General features: G+C 52.5%; 5 protein-coding genes across 5 annotated transcripts; 2 read left to right on the top strand and 3 right to left on the bottom strand.

Moving 5' to 3' along the window:
- Positions 1–442: 442 nt before the first annotated feature.
- On the bottom strand, positions 443–1,918 carry QC763_306010 (uncharacterized protein; the record flags this gene model as incomplete). Its single annotated transcript, XM_062911045.1, has 1 exon — positions 443–1,918. One exon carries the CDS (start codon positions 1,916–1,918, stop codon positions 443–445), a length of 1,476 nt encoding a protein of 491 aa, XP_062767048.1.
- A 2,863-nt stretch (positions 1,919–4,781) lies between these two features.
- QC763_306020 (uncharacterized protein) lies at positions 4,782–8,972 on the top strand. The gene is made up of 3 exons (XM_062911046.1): positions 4,782–5,855; positions 5,917–7,627; positions 7,682–8,972. The coding sequence occupies exons 1-3, from the start codon at positions 5,457–5,459 to the stop codon at positions 8,332–8,334; spliced, it is 2,763 nt and encodes a 920-aa protein (XP_062767049.1). The 5' UTR covers positions 4,782–5,456; the 3' UTR covers positions 8,335–8,972.
- Positions 8,973–9,632: 660 nt separating this feature from the next.
- On the bottom strand, positions 9,633–12,832 carry YME1 (i-AAA protease yme1). The gene is made up of 4 exons (XM_062911047.1): positions 12,626–12,832; positions 11,976–12,561; positions 10,517–11,925; positions 9,633–10,456 (listed from the first exon to the last, which is right to left on the bottom strand). Exons 1-4 carry the CDS (start codon positions 12,650–12,652, stop codon positions 9,995–9,997), a joined length of 2,484 nt encoding a protein of 827 aa, XP_062767050.1. The 5' UTR covers positions 12,653–12,832; the 3' UTR covers positions 9,633–9,994.
- A 349-nt stretch (positions 12,833–13,181) lies between these two features.
- QC763_306040 (uncharacterized protein) lies at positions 13,182–14,345 on the top strand (the record flags this gene model as incomplete). Its single annotated transcript, XM_062911048.1, has 1 exon — positions 13,182–14,345. One exon carries the CDS (start codon positions 13,182–13,184, stop codon positions 14,343–14,345), a length of 1,164 nt encoding a protein of 387 aa, XP_062767051.1.
- Positions 14,346–14,366: 21 nt separating this feature from the next.
- Positions 14,367–15,932, bottom strand: GRE2_2 (methylglyoxal reductase (NADPH-dependent) gre2). Its single transcript, XM_062911049.1, has 3 exons — positions 15,671–15,932; positions 15,588–15,608; positions 14,367–15,431 (listed from the first exon to the last, which is right to left on the bottom strand). The coding sequence occupies exons 1-3, from the start codon at positions 15,690–15,692 to the stop codon at positions 14,422–14,424; spliced, it is 1,053 nt and encodes a 350-aa protein (XP_062767052.1). The 5' UTR covers positions 15,693–15,932; the 3' UTR covers positions 14,367–14,421.
- Positions 15,933–19,543: the final 3,611 nt, after the last annotated feature.

Below are 19,543 nucleotides of genomic sequence, written 5' to 3' on the forward strand. Positions count from 1 at the left end.
ACTTTAGATACTCAACATCACCTACGACCTTTTGCTAGGTGTAGAAACTCCATTCCCGAGCATGGTGTGAGAGGCCGTAATCCAATAATTTACATCAAACCACGCCGTGTTCTTGCTACCCTCTTCAAAATCTAGATGTAAGCCTGTCTTTTGTTATATCACCATGTCCATCAAACACCAACCAATAATCAAGAATATTCTCTTCTCGACCTGCAGTCTCAAGCATAGAGTCCCCTGTCGGTTTCCATTGTCTTGCCATCAAGTAGTTTGTAGGGCACCTAACAAGTGGAAGACGAGAATGCCCTTTATGGATTCCATGTCAGCACTCTCTTGAACAACAAAGCACACAGTCAATGCAGCCAGCCACTGTCACATATGTGCCTGTTGATGTCTTTCTAAATGTCATCTTCTCACCCAACATCACAGCAATTCCACATCCCGATCAATCCTCATCACTCCCGTAATCAACCAAACACCCCCCACCCGGCAACTTCACTGTCTTCCTCTCCTTCTCCTTCTCCTCCTCCCACCTCTCCTGATCCATCGCCATCGCCCTCGCCACATCATCCATATTCACCATCCCCCCCGTCCCCAAATCTACCTTCAAAACCCCATTCTCATCCTTATCAATCCTGATCCCTTGCCCCCTATCCTCCATCTCTACACCCTCATCCTCATCAATCTGCCCCTCCTCGTCCGAGCTACTTGCTTTCTCCTCAACACCCCTCGTATCCTGCCCCTTCTCAAACTTAACCCTCTTCCCACCCCTCCCGCCGCCTCGACCACCCCTCCCTCTAGGACCCTTCTCAAGCGTTCTTTTCTTTTCGTTCACAGGCTTGGGTGCCGGCGGTGGCGGTGGGGGACGGGGCGTCCAGTCCCCTATTTCGTGTAACGGTGGGAGGGGGCAGCCGGGTTGAATGGCGACAATGGTAGGGAATTCAACTACTGTTCTTCCGGACAGCGCATCTTTCAAATTGCTGTCCGGGGAGAGCGGGATCAAAGTCCTGCTGTTGGGCGCCTCTTTCGTGGCTTTCTTTAGGTAAAAGCTGTATTTATGGTATTGTTCTTCTGGTGTCGACTCAACAGAGGGTGCCGACGAGAACGAAAACCAGGTTGAGTCCAGCGGGTTCTGGAAGCAGTATGGTGCTGATGACCACGCTGGTGTAGACTGGCCTTGAATCGTAACGGGAATGTATTCCGCCTTCGGCTTCTTCAACGGGTTCCTCTCATCATATTCCGGATCTGCCTCGCGCACAAGACGATCCAGCTGCCCGTTGTGCCAAATAACGGTATTGGTCAACGCCGAATAAAGCGGTATACTCTCCAGCGCCTTATACAGCACCTTCAATGGCTTCTGCTGCGACGTAGAATCATAAATCAACCACTCAACCTGGAAGTTTATCGCGTTGGTCCTCTTATTCCACGACGTTTTATTCTCCCGCTGCCGGCTCATCCCCTTGGGCATGTACACCACCTCAATGTCGAGGTTTCTCAGCCGACGGCGCAGTTGGGCCACGATGGCATTGTGCTGGGTGTTGTTCTCTACAGGCTCAAAGCTTAGCCTGTCACCGTCCCATACTTTGCGAAAAAGCTTTTGTTCTTCTGCTGGGGTTGGTGGGTGTAGTTCTTTGGCGTCCATCAGCCGGCGGACCTCGACGATGTCTTGCTCGGCACGCAGACGTTCGCGCTCGATGGATGAGAGGAAGTTGAAGTCGTGATCAATACCCCTAGGGGTGCGTAGTTCGTGGATTGGCATGTATTCTCGTGGATTGCGGACGCCATCGCAGCTGGCGCGAGTCTTGTGTTTCTTGCTGCAGGCGAGAGAGCAGGTCTGGGCTTTGCATCGCGGGCAGGTATATTTCGGGGGTTCGGCGTGGCAGATGGTGCACAGGTCGGTGAGAAATGAGGAGTCGGCCATTGTAAGGGCCTATAGCATGTGGTACGCGATATGGTGTATACAGAATGTTTGTAGCTGGAAAGCTTGATGATGAAAGAGTTGAATCGGTGCTTGACGTTTCTGGGATCGCGTTGCGCCGATAAGCCTTATCGCAATTTTTCAGTGGGGACCGTTAGCCGGCAGGCAACGATAAGATAGGAGCATGGAACAACCCAGCCAGCCAATCTCTTAATTACACTAGCTCCCGCCTCCATTCCACAGCAATTGATTGATTTGACTTTGGATCATGAATTGACATTGGGCTCGACTGGCGAAACTCCGATAGAGATAGTCTGTATGTGTGAGTCTCACTTCTCATCACCAACTGCCACTTGTCAAACTACAGAAAACGGCCGCTCTTTTTATTTTCTTTCACGAAGCCCTCAACCTTGACCCCACGTGGACGCGGTGGATCGCAACGGTGCTTGGACCTTTCACCAGCCAAGCCTGTTCACGGCGCCGGCATAAGTGGCCGTTTCACACCAAATTTGACGCTATCAATAGCTGGCACTTTTATAGAGAAGATCAACTGAAGTTGAATGACAGAAAATCATCACTGTCACTCCAACTCCCGGATTCTTCGGCATACCAAAAAGGTCAACTCGCGATGGCCTCATGTTGCTGCTGACCAAGCAGGTTCATCGCGTAAACCAATGCAACGTCTTAAACAGGCTTAGCCAGGGGCATCCTTCCCAATTCGGACCCTCACATCTGCAGTCCCCCGCACTGCGGACAGGGACACGAAAATACCACCAGCCAGGCAGGCCTGGAAGTCCTGGCCTGTCATCGGAATGGGGTCATGTTGCTTTTTCTCGCCTTTTCTTCTCTGATGAAAATTCTTTGATTCTTCACCGCTCAATACTCCAAAAAAGGGAGAGATGCTGACGACGTGATCAGGGACCGGCAAACGAGGGACGTTGCGACTGTTTGTGATACCGTTGCGGCCCATATCAAATTCCCCGCCCCTCTTCCTCAAACAAGGGCAGCCAAGCACTTGTTCATGCGTGGGGTTTTGCGGTAGCACATCTTGTCGGCACCGTTTGTCTCGTTTTCCCCCTTCCCGCGGGGCGCGGAGGTGGCGGGAGGGAGGGCATGGCACTTCCCGACGTCGAGTTTCCTCGCTCTGTACTCGAAACCGGGTCCTGTGTTCCAATAGCAGAGGTGTATTATGACACGGGATATGGGCGTTGGATATGAAAATGTGACGACTGCTGCTTTTGGGTCTGCCCCTCACCTAGGCTTGTCCTAGGTAAGATATATATCATGGCCTACTAAGAGGCCACCAAGACAATAAAAGCTGCGAGCTGCCGTGGGGTTGCTGTATTTTTTTCTTCTAAAAAAGTAGCCATGGTGATTGCTTCTTCGTGTTGGCTTGATTGCGACGGTGATTGACTCGAGGAAACATTGCACCAATCCGGCGCATTTCCATGTTGATGTGCCTCCGCATGATTCCTGTGGCTTGTTATCCATCAGCGATGCAACTGTGGCATCTGCACTGCAGACTGCGTTATGTTTCGTGGATCAAAGGGCAGTTCTCCTGTGCGTCTGCCGTCTTGCATAGGGTGGCTTGTCTCACGATTTGGCGGGCTTTTCGACCTATCATCCAAGTCAGTGATCAGATAGGATTCAGAGGAGGAGGAATCCCTTTCCAAAAGAAAGGACTGGATTTTCTCGCCCTCTGCCGGCAGCGGGATCCGTCTAGCCGTTGAAAACGCCTGGACCAGTTGTTTCCCCGCTTGCTGCAAACGCTCGGAGCATCGTGCGTCTTGCGTCTTTTCGATCAGGGGTCAAAGCGTGCCCCCAGAACACAAACACATAGTCCAAAAGGTTGCATCCGCTGCCAGTTTCAGAAGCACTTTTCGTGAACTTGCAGCAGGATGCGGCGCTGTTTGTTGCTGCTTTTTGACACCGCGGGGGGAGGTCGACTCGAAACGGAAACACAACGAAGCAATACGGGCACTTTCCAGGCTACACCGAAGCACACCACCCGGCTCACCGCACCAAACAGCAGCCTGTTCTGTTCGATGCTGCTGCCGGTCCACGGGGAGCGCTGATCTCTTCGGCTTCCATCACCTCAAACACGCGGCGTCCCCGGTATCAGTGCGCCGTGTGTGTCCGTTTGCCCGTTTGCTCAGACCGCTCATGTCAGTCATTGACAGCCTGGGCCATTACGGACGTACCCATGATGATGAATTCTGATCTCCAGCTAAACTGGACTCGTCGCCAGCTTGCCATCAGTGCCATCTCTTTCGTCACCACGGCCAACCCATGGGACCCAGCTGGCTGGCTCTCACTTGGCCAAAAGCCCGAGGTTTCTCTTTCCTCCCTAGAAAGCGTGGCGTTGTGTAATGGTAAGACCACCCGTGGGTTAATTACAACTGGGGAGAGCGACGATCGAATCCACTCATTTCACGAAAAAGGACTCATTGTCTTTTGCCTGTCGTGCTCGCGAATGAATGAATGAATGAATGGATGACTTTGATTCAAGATAACGAGGTAGAGAACGGATACTGCCGTAATGAAGCATTGAGCAATCGATTCGATTTGCGGCAGAATTCAGGAATCAAGGAGAGGGATGATTCTTCTTCTGCAGCAGTCAAGAAACTGTCACTGTCACGATGGAGTAGGGGCCACTCGGGATGGCAACGGAAGTCTTGGGAACTTATGCCATCCCATGCTTTTGCGGACCTTTTGGTAGCAATTGGCGGATCACGGCAAGTATTGGGTACAAACTTTCGAAATGAGTGACTATCTTGATGGGCCCTGGACCCAGGCCCCTGCTGAAAAAACCCTGGCCGCTTTGCCCCTAGCTGCACCTGCATCGTCCACCTTATTTCCCAATTCCCCGTGGACGGTGACCACGCCTGCAGCCAGCTTCTCAGGACAGTTGAGCCCGACCTGCCTCAAGCCCTCTGATTGCTCCGTTGCATCCCTGCGAGGGGCCAGGGCCTCTCTTCAACGAGCTTGGTCGCACTTTCACTCTCATACTCTCTCCATCACGGTCCTTTCTTATCTCGTCTCCTGCCTTTGCCTACGCCTTTGCCTCTGCCTCTGGTTCTCCTCGAGTCTCTGGCTCTTGTTGCTTCCTCTCTTCTCTGAGAAGCAAGCAGTAAGTGGCAGCAGGGAGAACAGCAGCAGCATCAGCAGCCAGTCTGTCGGGTCCAAGGTGTTTCGTTTCGCCAGCCGACAAGCTCCACGCTGAAATCTTAGCGTCCCGCGTGCCCACTCGGCCTTTTTCCCACTGCAATTGCTTCAGCTTCAGTACCTCTTCGCCGCTTCACTGCATTGGCAGTGGTTGTTTCTCTTCTGTCAACAACGACGACAACGGCAGGCGCCTGGTTTTTTTTTTTTTTGGGTTTTTTTTACACGTTCCGGGCGATCACCGCTCCGGCTGTGGCTGCCCCTTGATTGAGACAAGCTCCAACCTACGTCAAAAAAAAACCGGAGAAGCTCCAACGCTGGCGCTCCCGCGGTCAACCACTGAAGACGGATTGGCCGTTGAGTGCCATACAAACTCAAAATGGCGCCCTCTTTAACAGCCCACACTTCCTTCACCCGTCCGAGAACCAGCGACCGTGATCACCGCGACGGACGTCCTGTCACCCGTGATCAGCAAGACGCCAACCTCGTCATCCCGAGCCGCACCTCGTCCCTCCATTCCCGCATTACCCAGCCAATTCCTGGCCAGTTGAGCGCCAAACCTCAGCAGCGCACTCCCAAGACCCTTACTCATGCGTACATGGTCTGTGGTGTCGGCCGGGAGCCTTCGCAATGGGTGAAGGCTCCAACGCCCCAGCAGGGCAAGATTGGCCACATGAAGGGTGCCGTTCCTCAGTTCTGGCTTCCCGAGATTCTTGGGAGCAGTCCCAGGCTCGAGCAGGACAATGAGATTGCTCGTGCTTTGCACTCTGCTATGAGGGTATGTCATGGAAACTTTCCCAGATTTGCTGCTGGATGTGCTTATTAACCCGTTGATGTAGGCATGCTTCCCCCACGATGTCGAGATTTGCACCGGCAGAAGCCAGCCTCACTGCGTCCACCACGCCTTTGTGCTCCAGCAGGATTCCTCCCACACTCTCTACGGTATCTGCCTGCGGGTGTGGTCCCGCGCCGATGACAGGCGAGCCGAGACGATCCGCGATCTCAGGAAACGCACCGAGCCCGACTTCTACGACAACCCGGACGAGCAATACTGGATCCCCTACTGCCTTTCGTTCCTCTCCCGCTACCCGCTGTACAACTTGCTCGGCGACTATCTGCGTGGTATGTGGATTCACTGGAACAAGGCTACTAACCTTTTTCACGCCGAGGAGGTTTCCCGAATTCTGAGTTTTCCCGCCCCTCGTCTCAACGATTTGGTTCGCATCGACATGAAGGACTATGCGCTCTGCTACCAGTTTCCTTCTTCGCCCACTGGGTTCCAAAACTTTGCCATGTGGCCCTTGTTCTGCTGTCTCTCGGTTCCCAACATTGTTGGTGTGATCGAGGCTGCCATTTCGCCCACCCGCCGCATCATTTTTGTCAGTCATTACCCAGCCATGCTCACCATGGCCGCCGAGACTGTCAGATTCTGTGTGCGCGTATATGAGTGGAGTGGTCTCTATGTCCCTGTTGTGCATGCTCGCCATGCCAAGGACCTTGTCGAGGAGCCTGGCCCGTACATCCTCGGTATCACTGCTGAGTGCAGAACGCTCTTCACTGCGCCGACAGATGCTCTGGTGGTGGATCTTGACCGCAACTTTGTGCTCACTTCCAACCCCCCCTCTGCGCTCCAGCCTAACCAGCGCACCAAGTTCATCACCCGCCTTACCCAGGCTCTGAATGGTGATGTAACACCATCGGGTGTTCCCCAGCACTTGCGTTCTGCGTACGGCGGCGGCAAGCTTGTCCCCGCGGGTCAGATTATTGTCATGCGTGGACAGGTTGAGTCTATTCAGGACCCTGAATGGTGGAATCAAGATGCCGTCATGTCGGTGATGGACCATGTGTGCGAGAAGATGGGCCGCAACACCGGCCTGAAGGCTGTTTTTGGAGGGTCGGTCAAGAAGCCACTGATGACCAAGGTTTCCATGCGGCACTTGAACGAGATTGTCCGTGAACGTAACCAGTACTCACGCGACGCGTTGGAGGCCTGGCAGGATTTTATCAACCTTAAGGGGCGGATGGACACCGAACTCGGCAAGGTCAACAAGCGGAACAACTACCTTATGGAGGAGTGCGACAATTGGAAGCAGCAGTTCCAACGTTTCCAGGCCTTCGCTGACACCCTCACCAAGGAGACCCAAGATCTCAAGGTCAAGATTGAGACGCACAAGCGTGAGAACCGTCGCCTGGGCAGTCTTATTGATCAGCAAAAGGACGACGCCGCTCGTCTTGCCAATCGTCTGGCTGGCACCGAAAAGCAGCGTGACGATGCTCTTGAGGCTCTTGTCCTCCAGCAGGAGATTGCCGAGGAGCTTGAGCGCGAGCGTAAGAGGAATCGCAAGGAGCTGTCAACGCTCCAGACCACCAACACAGCCATCTCAAGACAGCGTGACGAAGCCCGCCGTGTTGTGCTTCACCTGCGTAGCTTGATTTCTGGCCAACATCACCACATGGAGCACCTCGTCAAGACTCTGACGTCTCCCGAGGAGCTCGCTGCTGAGATTGAGGCTGGGTTTGCTGCGCAAGACGCCGTTGATGCGGTTGAAGGTATGTTGTTTATTCCCCGTTGTAAAAGAATCTTTCAGACTAACAAACGTGTAGCCCAAGCTACTGGCGAGTCTAGCAATGACGAGCGGTTCCTCAAGAACCTGAATGCTGCTAGCAGACGAATCTCTACGCAAGCATTCATCGACGTGGCGGATCGGCACCTCAAGGACAAGACCGATGCCATCGCCCATATCATCCGGAACATTTCGGAACAGTGTCAGGCCGCTGTTGAAGGCCTCCAACTTGCACATGACGCGGAGCACGGGAGGTCGGATTCTTCGGCCTCCCGTTCTTCGCGGTTGTCGAAAAGTCGCCGAGGGAGTAATATCTCCATCGCCCGGTCCGACGACGATCGCAGCTCGGCGGCAACGTCCGATGTCAGTGATGACCATACCCTCCTCCGACCGAACAGCGGGCGGCTCTCTAGCATCCCACCCACACCGGATCTCGTTCCCAACCGCAGCAGCACTAGCATGTCTTTCGCTAGCACGGCCACGACCCCTGAGCGAGGCTCTCAGCACTACCTCCACGGACACCATGACATCCCCACCAAGATCGTCGAGGACGACGAGGACGATATCGACGGATCTCAGTCTGATGTCCACTCCGTCCCCCAGGAAGCGGGAGTCGTGGGCAAGCACTCGGAGAGCCTGATCCACAGGCCTTCTGGTGCCCGCATCAGCGCCCTTGGTGGCCTCGGTCGCTAAAGGGTAGCCGGTGATGGTGGATGTAAACAGCATGATTTTTTCAACGGCGGTCATTTGGTTCATTTGTACATTGTCTCTATACCACTTTTGCGACGAGTAGGAAGGGTTCTATTATTTCTCTGGACGACGACGATTCATTTGCTTGCGGAGAAGGGGCAAAGCCTACTTGCAGCCTGGCGTTTTTATTTCTACCATTTTTTGTATTTTCCTTTATACCAACCAAGCTCCTCTTTTCTCGCGATCTTTCCTAGCAACACACAGCCTAGCTTTATTCCCCATGTCAGCTGTCTTTTTTTTTTTTCCTCACATATGTTTACGACACTCACACTCACACTCACACACAAACTTGTTATTTTTTTTTCTTCGAATGAATGAGGGGAGGATTGTGGAGGGAAAAAAAGAAGGTGGGGTGGGAGAAAGGCGGAGGTGGTGAGGAGTGGGAGTGGAAATGAGGGAGAAAGAAAGGGGGGAAAGGGTTTAATTTTCTATCTTGATATCCATTCTGTATGTTTTTTTAGCAGCAGCTCATGAATGACCCTTTTTTTTGGTAGTCTTGTTGTTGTAGTAGTAGTTAGTAGGTGAGGAATGTTAAGCGGGTGGTTTTTTTGGTAGATTCAGTGAACTTGTGCTTTATAATGTGATCTCCAGGAACACTTTGGCCATATTGTGTTCAAGTCACTAGACATGTTGATAGAACTATCATTTGATACCCGTCCCCTTCCTTGGCAGATATGTATTTTTCTTTTCTGGAAACCTGCTGCTTTATTTGATAGACAGAACACTTGAAACTCCCCTCTCCTTCTCACCAGAATAACAACAAGTCCTTAATTGCCAAAACAAACATCTCCTTTTCATAACAGAATTGGCTTATAACTTTTCGTTCAGCATCGTCCTTTTTCAGCATAAAGTCCCCCTGCGTATATACGTCGAGTTCAAAGCACGAAAATAACAAGCTTGTCTAGAAAGACTTGACAAAAGACTAGGTTAGACAGAGTGGCGCGAGGGGGGGGTGATATTGCAGAAAAGATCCCTACACTTCAAGGCCATTGTTTTTCATGCGTGAAGAATGTGTGTTCTCTATTCTAGCTAGATATCCTGGTTTTCTTCTTCTCGCAAGTCTACAAGTCTACAAGTGCGGGCTTTTCTGCAAGTGTTGCCCTCTCTGCAAGGCTTGTAGCCAATGCAAGGCTTAGAAGCCCTGCAAGGTCTGCAAAGATGTAGGAGACTGACAAGAGGAGGTATAGATCATGCCTTTTCTGTCTGGGTAGGCATCTGACCTAAGGTAGGTAGGTATGAGACGCCTTTAAAGATCTTCTATTAAAACCTCTACCCTCACAACCTATCCACACTCATTTCAGCAGCCATTCTCATCTCACAACTTACATATACATTCGCTCATCTCATCTATGACCTTTTTAAAGACCGCTATGGAAGAGTGTAGTAATGTATGCCTCACCCACCACATCATTTGGTGGGGGAAAGAAAATGTATCAAAGAAGATAAAAGAAACCAATAAAAGGACAGTGTAATCACAACTCATAAAAACGCCATCAATGCCAATCCATCCACCCACCAACCACCCCGCCTGATTGTTTCCGTATCGTTCCAATCTACGCTATCGAAAAACACACCCAACCAACCCATTATCGTTTCATCTTCTTCATTTCTCCTCCGATGACGTCCTCGCTGGCGCTGGTGGTGGTGGGGCAGGCGGTGGTGGACCGCCACTCCCACCATCACCATCATCACCCAGGCCTGGCAGAGGCAGACCTGGCTCCAAGGGATCGGTTGGTGCTGGCACCGTCATGGGGCCAACGGGCACAGCAATACGGTCCGTGAGCTTCTCGCCGCGGAGGACCTTGACTACCTCGTCGTGGTCAAGAGTCTCGTACTCGACAAGAGCCTTAGCCAACAGGTCGAGTTCCGTCCTCTTCGACAGGAGCAGCGCACGGGCGCGGGCATAAGAGTCATCCAGGACCTTCTTGACCTCGGACTCGACCATGGCGCGGGTTTCCGAGCTGAGTTCATTATACTTGCGGAGGTATTCAACGGGGCCAAGCTTGGGCGACATGCCGAGCTGGGCAACCATGTGCCAGGCGGTGCGAGTGGCACTGTCAAGATCCTAGGTAAATGTGTTAGCACTTCAGACCAGGTCCAACGTGGACGCGGCGGGTACACTTACAGCACTAACACCGCTAGTGACAAACTCGCTGCCGTACACGATCTCCTCTGCAACCTTGCCACCAAGGGCACGGTCGATCATGGCAAGATAATCTCTTACAGTGTAAGAGTACTTATCCATTTCCGGGAGGAAGGCGGTGTGACCCAAGCTTTGACCGCGAGGCAAGACTGTGACCTTGTAGAGATGGCTACCGCCCTCTTGCTTGTTGAAGAAAGCAACAAGGGCGTGGCCAGCCTCGTGGTAGGCAGTCATCTCCTTTTCCTTGGGAGTGATAACCATGCTCCGCTTTTCAGCGCCCATGATGACCTTGTCCTTGGCCCATTCCATATCCTTCTGCGTGACGACCTTGTTCTTGAGCTTGCTGGCGTGGATGGCGGCTTGGTTCACGATGTTTTCAAGTTCAGCACCAGAAAGACCAGAGGTACGGCCGGCAATGTCCTCCATACGCACATCGGCAGCCATCTTGATCTTCTTGGCGTGGTGCTTGAGGATGGCAATGCGGCCTCGGACATCGGGGAGAGAGACGACGACATGACGATCGAAACGGCCAGGACGAGTCAAAGCCTTGTCGAGAGATTCGGGGAAGTTGGTGGCCGCAATGACGATAACGCCGCTGTTCTGAGAGAAACCGTCCATTTCGGTGAGAAGCTGGTTCAGCGTCTGCCGGACATAGGTAGCATCGCGAGAGTTACGCTTGCCGCCAATAGCGTCCAGCTCATCAATGAAGACAATGGAAGGAGACTTGGCCTTGGCCGCATTGAAGAGCTCGCGGACACGCTTGGCGCCCACGCCGACATAAATCTCGTCGAACTCACTGCCAGACATGAAGAAGAAGGGCACACCAGCCTCACCGGCAACAGCCCGAGCCAAGAGAGTTTTACCAGTACCGGGAGGTCCGACAAGCAACACACCCTTGGGGAGCTTACCACCAAGTGTGTTGAACTTGTCGGGGTTGCGCAGGAAATCGACGAGCTCCTGAAGTTCCTCCTTGGCCTCGTCGCAGCCGTGAACGTCCGAGAATCGAGCCTTTTGGTTTTCGGCCTTGGCTTCCATAGTGTCAACCTTGGCACCAGGTCTCTTCAGCGAACTAACTGTTTCAACGACCATGGTCATAACCACGAGACTGACGTAGGCGCACAAACTGAACCAGAGCATAAACTTAAACCACCGGAAAGCAGCGCTACCGAACGATTCGTCGACGATAACATGAAGCGCACCACCCTTTCCAGTAACGCCAGCAGAGACAGCGACATTGCCGCCGTTGCGCTGAGCGGCAATTGCTTGTCCAGCAGCTGCAGCCTGCTCACTGATTCCCGCAGAGGTCTGACCGGCACTGCCAAGTGTTCCAGCAATCATGGCAAGCGCCTGATTATATGCTTGCGTGGCACTTTCGTTGGCAGCAAAGCGTCCTGTGGTAAAGTTAGCGTAGTCAACATAACCTTGAGAGGGAAAGACATACCAGACTGATACCGTTCCACTACTATGGCAGGCATGTTGGCCTTGAGCAGGAGCTGGTAAAAGCTGGCCTGGGTAGGTGCGCTTTGGGGATTCCGGTTGGCGGCAGCCTCGGTGCGAGAAAGGAGGTGGTGAGGAACCAAGTTGGAGTTACCAAAAGACCGATACTGAACATTTCGAGGCGGGAGAGCATCGAGCGTCTTGAGCGCAGGCCAGGAGACAGACTGCATACGGATCGGGGGGCGAGTGGTGCTCATGAAGCGAAGACCGAGGACGGTGCCGACGGGTCGACGGGCCATCAGGGCAGCGTGAGAGCTGCGGATGAGGGGGTTCGCCATAGCGATGGAGCCGGGAGACATTGTAGATAATACCGAGAGAATGTTGGTAGGCGATACATTTGCCTGAGAAGATGTTTCGAGAGCGAGCTTTGCCAGTGGAGCGTTGCGCATGAAGCTAGGAAGCTTGGTCGTCGAGGATGTCGGGTTTGGTACAGGAGCAGCCGAGACACGGGCGTGCTGCGTCGTCGAGGAAAGGACGGCCAGGGACTTTGTAATAGACGGCCACAGTTCCGACGTCGCCGCTGCGATGCTCTGAAGATTACGGCATCACGTCAGTGGAAGGTCAAGATGGAAGGTGGGAGGCGGGGCATCATACCGGCAGCCCACTTGCGTGGAGAGCCATTGTTGTTGTTGTTGCGACCACTCTCACTCTAACAGCAACTGTTTACGTCCCCTAAGAAAAAGGAATGCGGGATGAGATTGGAAGACAAACTCAAAGATGATGCAAGGCCAGACGTTGGGAAACATCTGCTCAGCGCCGGCTGGCCACTCAACACTCGGTCCCTCAACGGCAGGCCTTGGCAGTGGCCAGAGCACCCTGAGCCACCCGGCACCACCACCCCGGTATTTCCCCGCTGGAGAGCCCACTCTTTTCGGCAAGCTACACGTGACCTGGCGTTGCGCCTTCTCGTCCCTTACTCGCGTTTCGCGTCTGAGTCCAGCTCACACACGAAATCATGTCTATGAACTGATGGCCATTAATGACGGTATTTTTGTCACAGAACTTCGGAATTGAATGAGCTCACTTACTTTCTTACATTCTTCCCTTACTTATTTAACTTGGTTAATATCTCAGCTTTCATCACAACTCTCACCTCACTTGCACTCAACATCTTCACTTAATCCCGACTCATAGGGGCAGCATCGCCACAATGAACCGCTCCATCGAGCAAGCCCTCCTCTCCCTCATCCCAACCCACAACGCCGCCCTCCCCCCACAACTTACCGAGCTCGCCAGCTCCCTCCTCGCCCAATCCCGTCACAAAGCCAGCACCCTCAAAGCCGAAGAGGAAATCGCCCGCCCCTACGCCTGTGCCCACATCGCCTGCGAAAGACTCAAAACCACCCTCAACTTGCCCCCTATTGAGCCCCGGCCACCCATCCCGCCACGCATCTACAAACGCCTCTACAGCCATCTCGACAAAATCCTCCCATCTGGCACTGGAACCCCAGGGCGAGGAACACCAGCTCGCGGTGGTCTTGAAGGTCGTGTCCGCACACCGAGCACAAAACTAAGAGAACAACTTGCGCCGCTTGGTACCTCACCACAAGCCAGCAAAAGCAGGCCTCTACCAGGGAGAACAACGCCAAGCAAGGAGAAGTCGCTAGCGGACTTTCGGGACAGTAACGCAGATGGCACCCCTTCGAAGAAGAAATTAGGGACCACCCCCCAGTCAAACAGAAAGCCACCACCTTTACCGTTATGGATCCGGCCAACGCTGCGGTTTTTATGCAAGGAACTCGGCCCAGCCAGTATCGGCCCTATCGTGGCCTCCGGGATTGAGTCTATCGTTTGTCCCAATGGCAAACCGACAGAGGATGAGTGGGTGAAAATCAACCTGGTCTCGTTACTCGGTGCTCTGTATCTGTTTGTCTGGCGAGGCGTTACGTTTCCCGGCCAAGATCTGGATCAGTCGACGTACATCAAGTTCCGGAAGCAACTCGTGGCTACGTTGAATAGAGCCAGGAAGGAGGTCGAGATCAATGTTAAGGACGGTGATGCTGAGAAGGCGTGGGAGTGGTGGTATGATGTCAAGCTCAAGGATCTGGATATGTCTGCCTTGGTGATCAACCGTCATGGTTGGTTGGAGTTGGATTGGGCAAAGGGAGTGCAGGATTTTGTGCATATGAATGAAGAACGAGCACGGGATGATGAGGAGGATGCAGAGAGAGAGGAAAGGAACGCGGAACCCGTCCAGCTCAGGCGGGCGGATACGATGTTCCAGGAGAGATACGACTTTCTCACTGACAGGAAAAGGAAGGCGTATGCTGAGTGGAAGGACGGGATCATGAAGAGGATCAAGGCGCAGGGCTGAGTCCCGCCATCCATCACGATCCAGAATTTACAACAATATCATATACTGTATTCCAACGCTATCAACGGTGTTATATCTAAGCAGAAACCTCGACCCTCTTCAAACTCCTCACCGTATCAACAATGCTCCTCTCTAAGCCAATCCACTCAATCCCCAACAACCTCGTCGTCTCACTATTATCATACCTAAACCTCTTATCCTCCTCCGGCAATTCTCCCCCCTTGACCCCCTCCTCAGGCAATTTTTCCTTATCATCTGGAAAGTTCTTCCTCAACACCTCCGCGATTCGAGCGTTGGAAAACCACCCCGAAACAACAAACAGCCTCTTCCCAGCTACCCCCTCCACAAGCCCTAACCCAGCCCTTACGTGAGCAGTCGCCACATCCCGCACATCAACCCAGATGTAAGCCTGGCCCGTCGGGGGTATCTCCCCCTTCCACTTCCCCTTGATGGCATCCACGATCCTCTCATTAGAAGTGTTGATCGCCTCGAGGGTAGCAAGATGGTGGACCACGGGCCCGAAGACCATCGGCGGGTTGATGGTGACCAAGTCAAACTTTGCGTCATTCTCCTTGTTCTGCACAAACTCCCAGGCGGCCTTTTCCGCCAGGGTCTTGGAGGCGCGGTAGGCGGTTGCTGGGTTGCGGTGGATGTCATCTATCGTGACCGGGTTCCATGATTTTTCGGAGAAGACGGTGGAGGGGTCGGAGACGTGAGCCTCGTTGATTATAGCTGCAAAGGAGGAGGTCACGACGACGCGGCGGACGGAGGGGGCGAATTGGGTAATGGCGGAGAGGATGGAGGTTGTGCCGATGAGGGCAGGGTCGATGAGCTCTTTCTTTGGGTCGTTGAATTTGAAGTGGAAGGGGGAGGCGGTGTGGAGGACTACTTCGAGGCCGGAGCCGTGGGTTTGGAGGACCGAGTCGAAGGCGTTGGGTTGGGCGATGTCGGGGACTATGGCGACGGTGAGGTGGCCGGAGGTGGTTTGGGAGGGGTAGGCGGAGGTGATGGCGTCGGCTTTGGATTGGGAGCGGACGGTTGTGATGACGGTGTGAGAGGCGGAGAGGAGTTGGTCGAGGATGTGGGCTATGGTGTTGTTGTTGTTGTTAGTAAACTGAGCGCCGGGATGGTTGATCGGAGCTGGTCCGGTCCGAGGAAGACTCCACCGCCGGCAACGGATCCGACCGTGTGTGTGTGTGTGCACGATGAATCTTTAAACGTGGTGATGATGAGATCACATACCCGCTATGAAGCCGGAGCCGCCTGCAATCTACGTCAGTATATGATGCATGCCATCAAAAGATCAAAATCAGTGAGCCGCTCACCAGTCAACAGAACCTTGGTCATTTTGATAGATTTCTTTCTTCTCACGTTTCCCTCTTCTCTTTGTGTGCGTATCGTGATGCTCAAGTGACGTTGCTGATGAGAACTCAAGCAAGAGATGAGGCAATGACGATGTGTTTATATTTATACCCATTTACATCACCACTCCCTCCTCAACCCCGCGTTGCCTTTTTCCCCCCACCAAATGCTGCAGTGGGGTTGATTTAGCCCGAGATGTTTGTTCGGCACAATTCGCAATCGCACACCATCATCGCACTGTTCTTCCTTACGTGATCAGCGTTGGGAAACAATGTCCGGTTGTTATCTCCGGTCGACATCTCTTCTTTTGGACACTATGACGAGGAAAAGTTGACCCGGTGAGCAGCATTTGCAAGATTTGTGAGCTGGGGTATATCGAACTACCGGAATAACCTCCTGTCATCTCATCATTCATCACCCATCGCCTATCCTTCTCCAAAATGAATAAAGAAGCGACCGGACATATCGCTCTTCTTATTTCACAACATATCGTGGAAATAAGCCTTCACGACACCGAAGAAATCCGACTAACACATCCAGTCATATAACCCTAACACTGCTTCTCCCCTTTTACCCCTGATCACCACCATACAGCCAGAAATACTATCCCAAACCATCACATACGACCATACCCACCAGAATACTCGGCATCCCGTCCGCTCTGCCCTAGATAAACTGGTGAGGGCCGAACCAGTACTCAGGTGGGTGACCACTGGGGAATCCTCGGTGTTGTATGTATTTTTCCTGTTTTTTCCTCAGTCTCAGTGTCTACACATGAACCCATCTCCTGACCCAAACCATCACATACGACCACACCCAGCTGAAAATACGGCATCCCGTCCGCTCTGCCCGAGTCAAACAGCTGAGGGCCAGATCAGTACTCAGGTCGGTGACGACTGGGGAATCCCTGGTGTTGTATGTAATCTTTTGCCGGAATCTTCTATTTTTTTTTGGGTGATTCTGGTTGTTTGTTGTCTTCATTTCCTGTTGCGTTGGAAGACAAGAGTCTCTTGACCTCAAACTCGCTGCGTTTCTACTACCGTCATCATCAAGCGGTAAAGCGCGAGATGAAGTATCCTAGTCTCGTGTCCACTGACGTGCAGGGTCCTTGGTGGTGGAATGGCTAGTCGTGTTTTTGTTGGAATTTATGTGGCTTTGTGGTGTCCTTGACGATGTTTCGAGTTGGTTGAATGGAAAAATCAATTTCTTTTGATTTGACAGTGGTGTTCCTGCTGAGCTCGACCACTTCTACTGTTGTTGTTGTTGTTGTTGTTGTCAGAGGTGGCTTAGTATCTGTGCTTTCGTCTTTTGACATCGGGGTTTGTGTCGAGGTCTCATTTGCAGCCTCATTCTTTGGAGGTGCAAATGTGAGTGATTTGAGGAGTTCATCGGGCTTCATCAAGGAAATACGCTTGTGGGAATCGGACCATGATCCATTGCCGGAGTTCTTGGAGGCGAGGCACTGAGAGGTGCAGTGTCTCATTGGTTATCCAGTCCAGATCTTTGCGGTGTGATGCATTCTTCTTGACTCTCTGGTCGAAGCAGCTCTGCAGGGGTTCGAGAATTAATGACAGACTAATGATGATAGCGCCTAGAGCCAATGCGAGGGATAGTCCGAATGTACTAAAAGAGGTATGTTGCCGGCTTTGTATCTTTTCCAGTCGACTAGTCAGCGCATCAAATGCCACCAGCAAGAGAGAATGGTGAACCTTGCCTGGTTGTAGCACATGTCGCGCTGATAAGGACTGTTCGGCAAGACACGACACGAATGAAGAACAGGGTCTTTCGGCCCAGTGACTGCTTCCACCACCGCAAGCTGCAGCTCACAATGACCATATATTTGCGACGTCTGTTTTCCATTGATGGTCGTGTATCAATGGTATCAATCCGGAACGCAGAGTCCGGTAAGAGAGCAGACGATCCACGCCTGGAAAAACGGCCGTTTCATCCGGGGGTAGACAATCAAAGTGCTCTCGATGATATCAAGACGCCACTCGAAAAGGCTCATTATATCGGCAGAAGAACCAACCTCATCTTCGAGTTGAAACGCGCCGGCTCGATGTGAGAGCCAGCTACCAAGCTGCCCACAACGGCCGTTTGGAGGAGGGGAGCCTCAGCAAATCTGATGCTGCTGGGCACAACCCAAGGGCGACGCGGCTTCCCAGAGTTTGTAGAGCTGTATTGTGGTATTGGTGCCCCTGTGGTCAGTGCCACGTACGACCGACGCAGGGAGATCCGCCTGGTACCATTTATCTTGATAAAGCCCGAGACTGTCGGCGCCGTTACCGACAAGCAAAATGATGGAAACATCGGCATCAGCGCGTTGTAAAGCTGGGATGGGATAAAAGTCGGAGATCTTTGGCATAGTTGATTCCGTTCCTATTGATAGCGCCCATCACACTGTGTTTAACATGTATCAGTTATGTCCATGGTTTCCACAGAGGTTGCAGCTCACATAAGACTTGGAGGAGACCCAATCCCGTGCTCCCAGTCGCCTAGCTGAAGATTCTAGGATGTCACGCTCAGAACCTTCAAAGTATAATTCATCTCGCTGTTTGGATCTACGGGCGAATCGCGTGGAAGATATGTCAAACCGTAGTAATACGCTGGGAAGTTCTCTTGAATATTGGCTTTGTATCCTTCGATCCGAAGTGGCGCACAATGGGCAACATTCCGGGACAGAAATGGGTTCTTTTCTGGCGAGTTAATGCTGAGATGATCGTGACTGTCGATATAACCGGTATCGAGAATTATGTTTGATGACTCATTTCGACCTATCCCATCACTGAAAGAACACGGCGCATTGGTGTCTTGCGATAGGGCTCGCCGTGAAACAACAAACGAGTTGCAGGGTGTGCCAGCACTGCATCCTCCATAGTTACTGAAATTATAGCACCGTTGAGCATAATTCGTGGCGGTGTTGGCTTTTCTTACACTCGCATCCACTGCTGCACTGAAACTGCCGGGAGTGGATTCTCTCAACCAGACAAGGGAACAATTTGAACCATCAAGTAAAACCTCGTGGCTGCTCGATGTTGCAAGGTTATAAGAGAAGCCACTTGCGAGGGCGAGTCCGAAAGCACAGAGGAAAGCAGAGAAGAAAGCCGGAAGCACCCTTATGATGGAATGTTTTGCTCTGTCGCGCCGGACGAAAGCCAGCTGACTGAGTGTCCAAAGACCACTCGCTGGGGAGGCCGAGTTTCGTAAGGTGACTTGGCATTGGTGGTGAAGAGCATCGTGAGGTGAAGCATCAGAGTAGTATCGATGGAACAAGATGCGCCAGAAGCGAGAAGATATAATGGTGACAAAAAAGGCTGTGAATGCTATCACGAGATTGCCGTGCTCTCTGGTCAGCGTGAGTGTTTCTCCCGATACCGGGCCATGAGACTAATTAATCCAAGATCCTAGGCCAACGCAGTAGTTGTCGGCTACCCCGAGACTTTGCATGGCCATTCTAGTGGTTTCCTAGAACGATAAAGGACCGTACTGGGTATGAGACTGGTGTAGGGAACAGTTACTCGGTAGTTGGCCCAAGTTCTAAGCTTTGTTGTGAGCATTATAAAGTATGTCCTGACTGACAGGTTGTTGGATGAGGGGACGAACGTCAATAGAGGTAAGGATCAACCCGCACCTCGTGTCGAATAGCGTTGATGGGGGCAGGCCGGGGTATAATGCAGCCCTATGGAATGTAGGAAGTCAAGGCACGATGTCTTAACGCGGGATGGTTCGGATTTGACTCCGAGGCTGAGGGCAGAGGAAAATGTGTTAATGACCTGGAGAGTTCCGCGTCTTGTCCATTTATCTCTCAGTGTCAGACACCTGATATGTGCCGGATG

This window comes from Podospora pseudopauciseta, chromosome 3, assembly GCF_035222475.1.
Source record: "Podospora pseudopauciseta strain CBS 411.78 chromosome 3, whole genome shotgun sequence".
Lineage (NCBI taxonomy): Eukaryota > Fungi > Ascomycota > Sordariomycetes > Sordariales > Podosporaceae > Podospora > Podospora pseudopauciseta.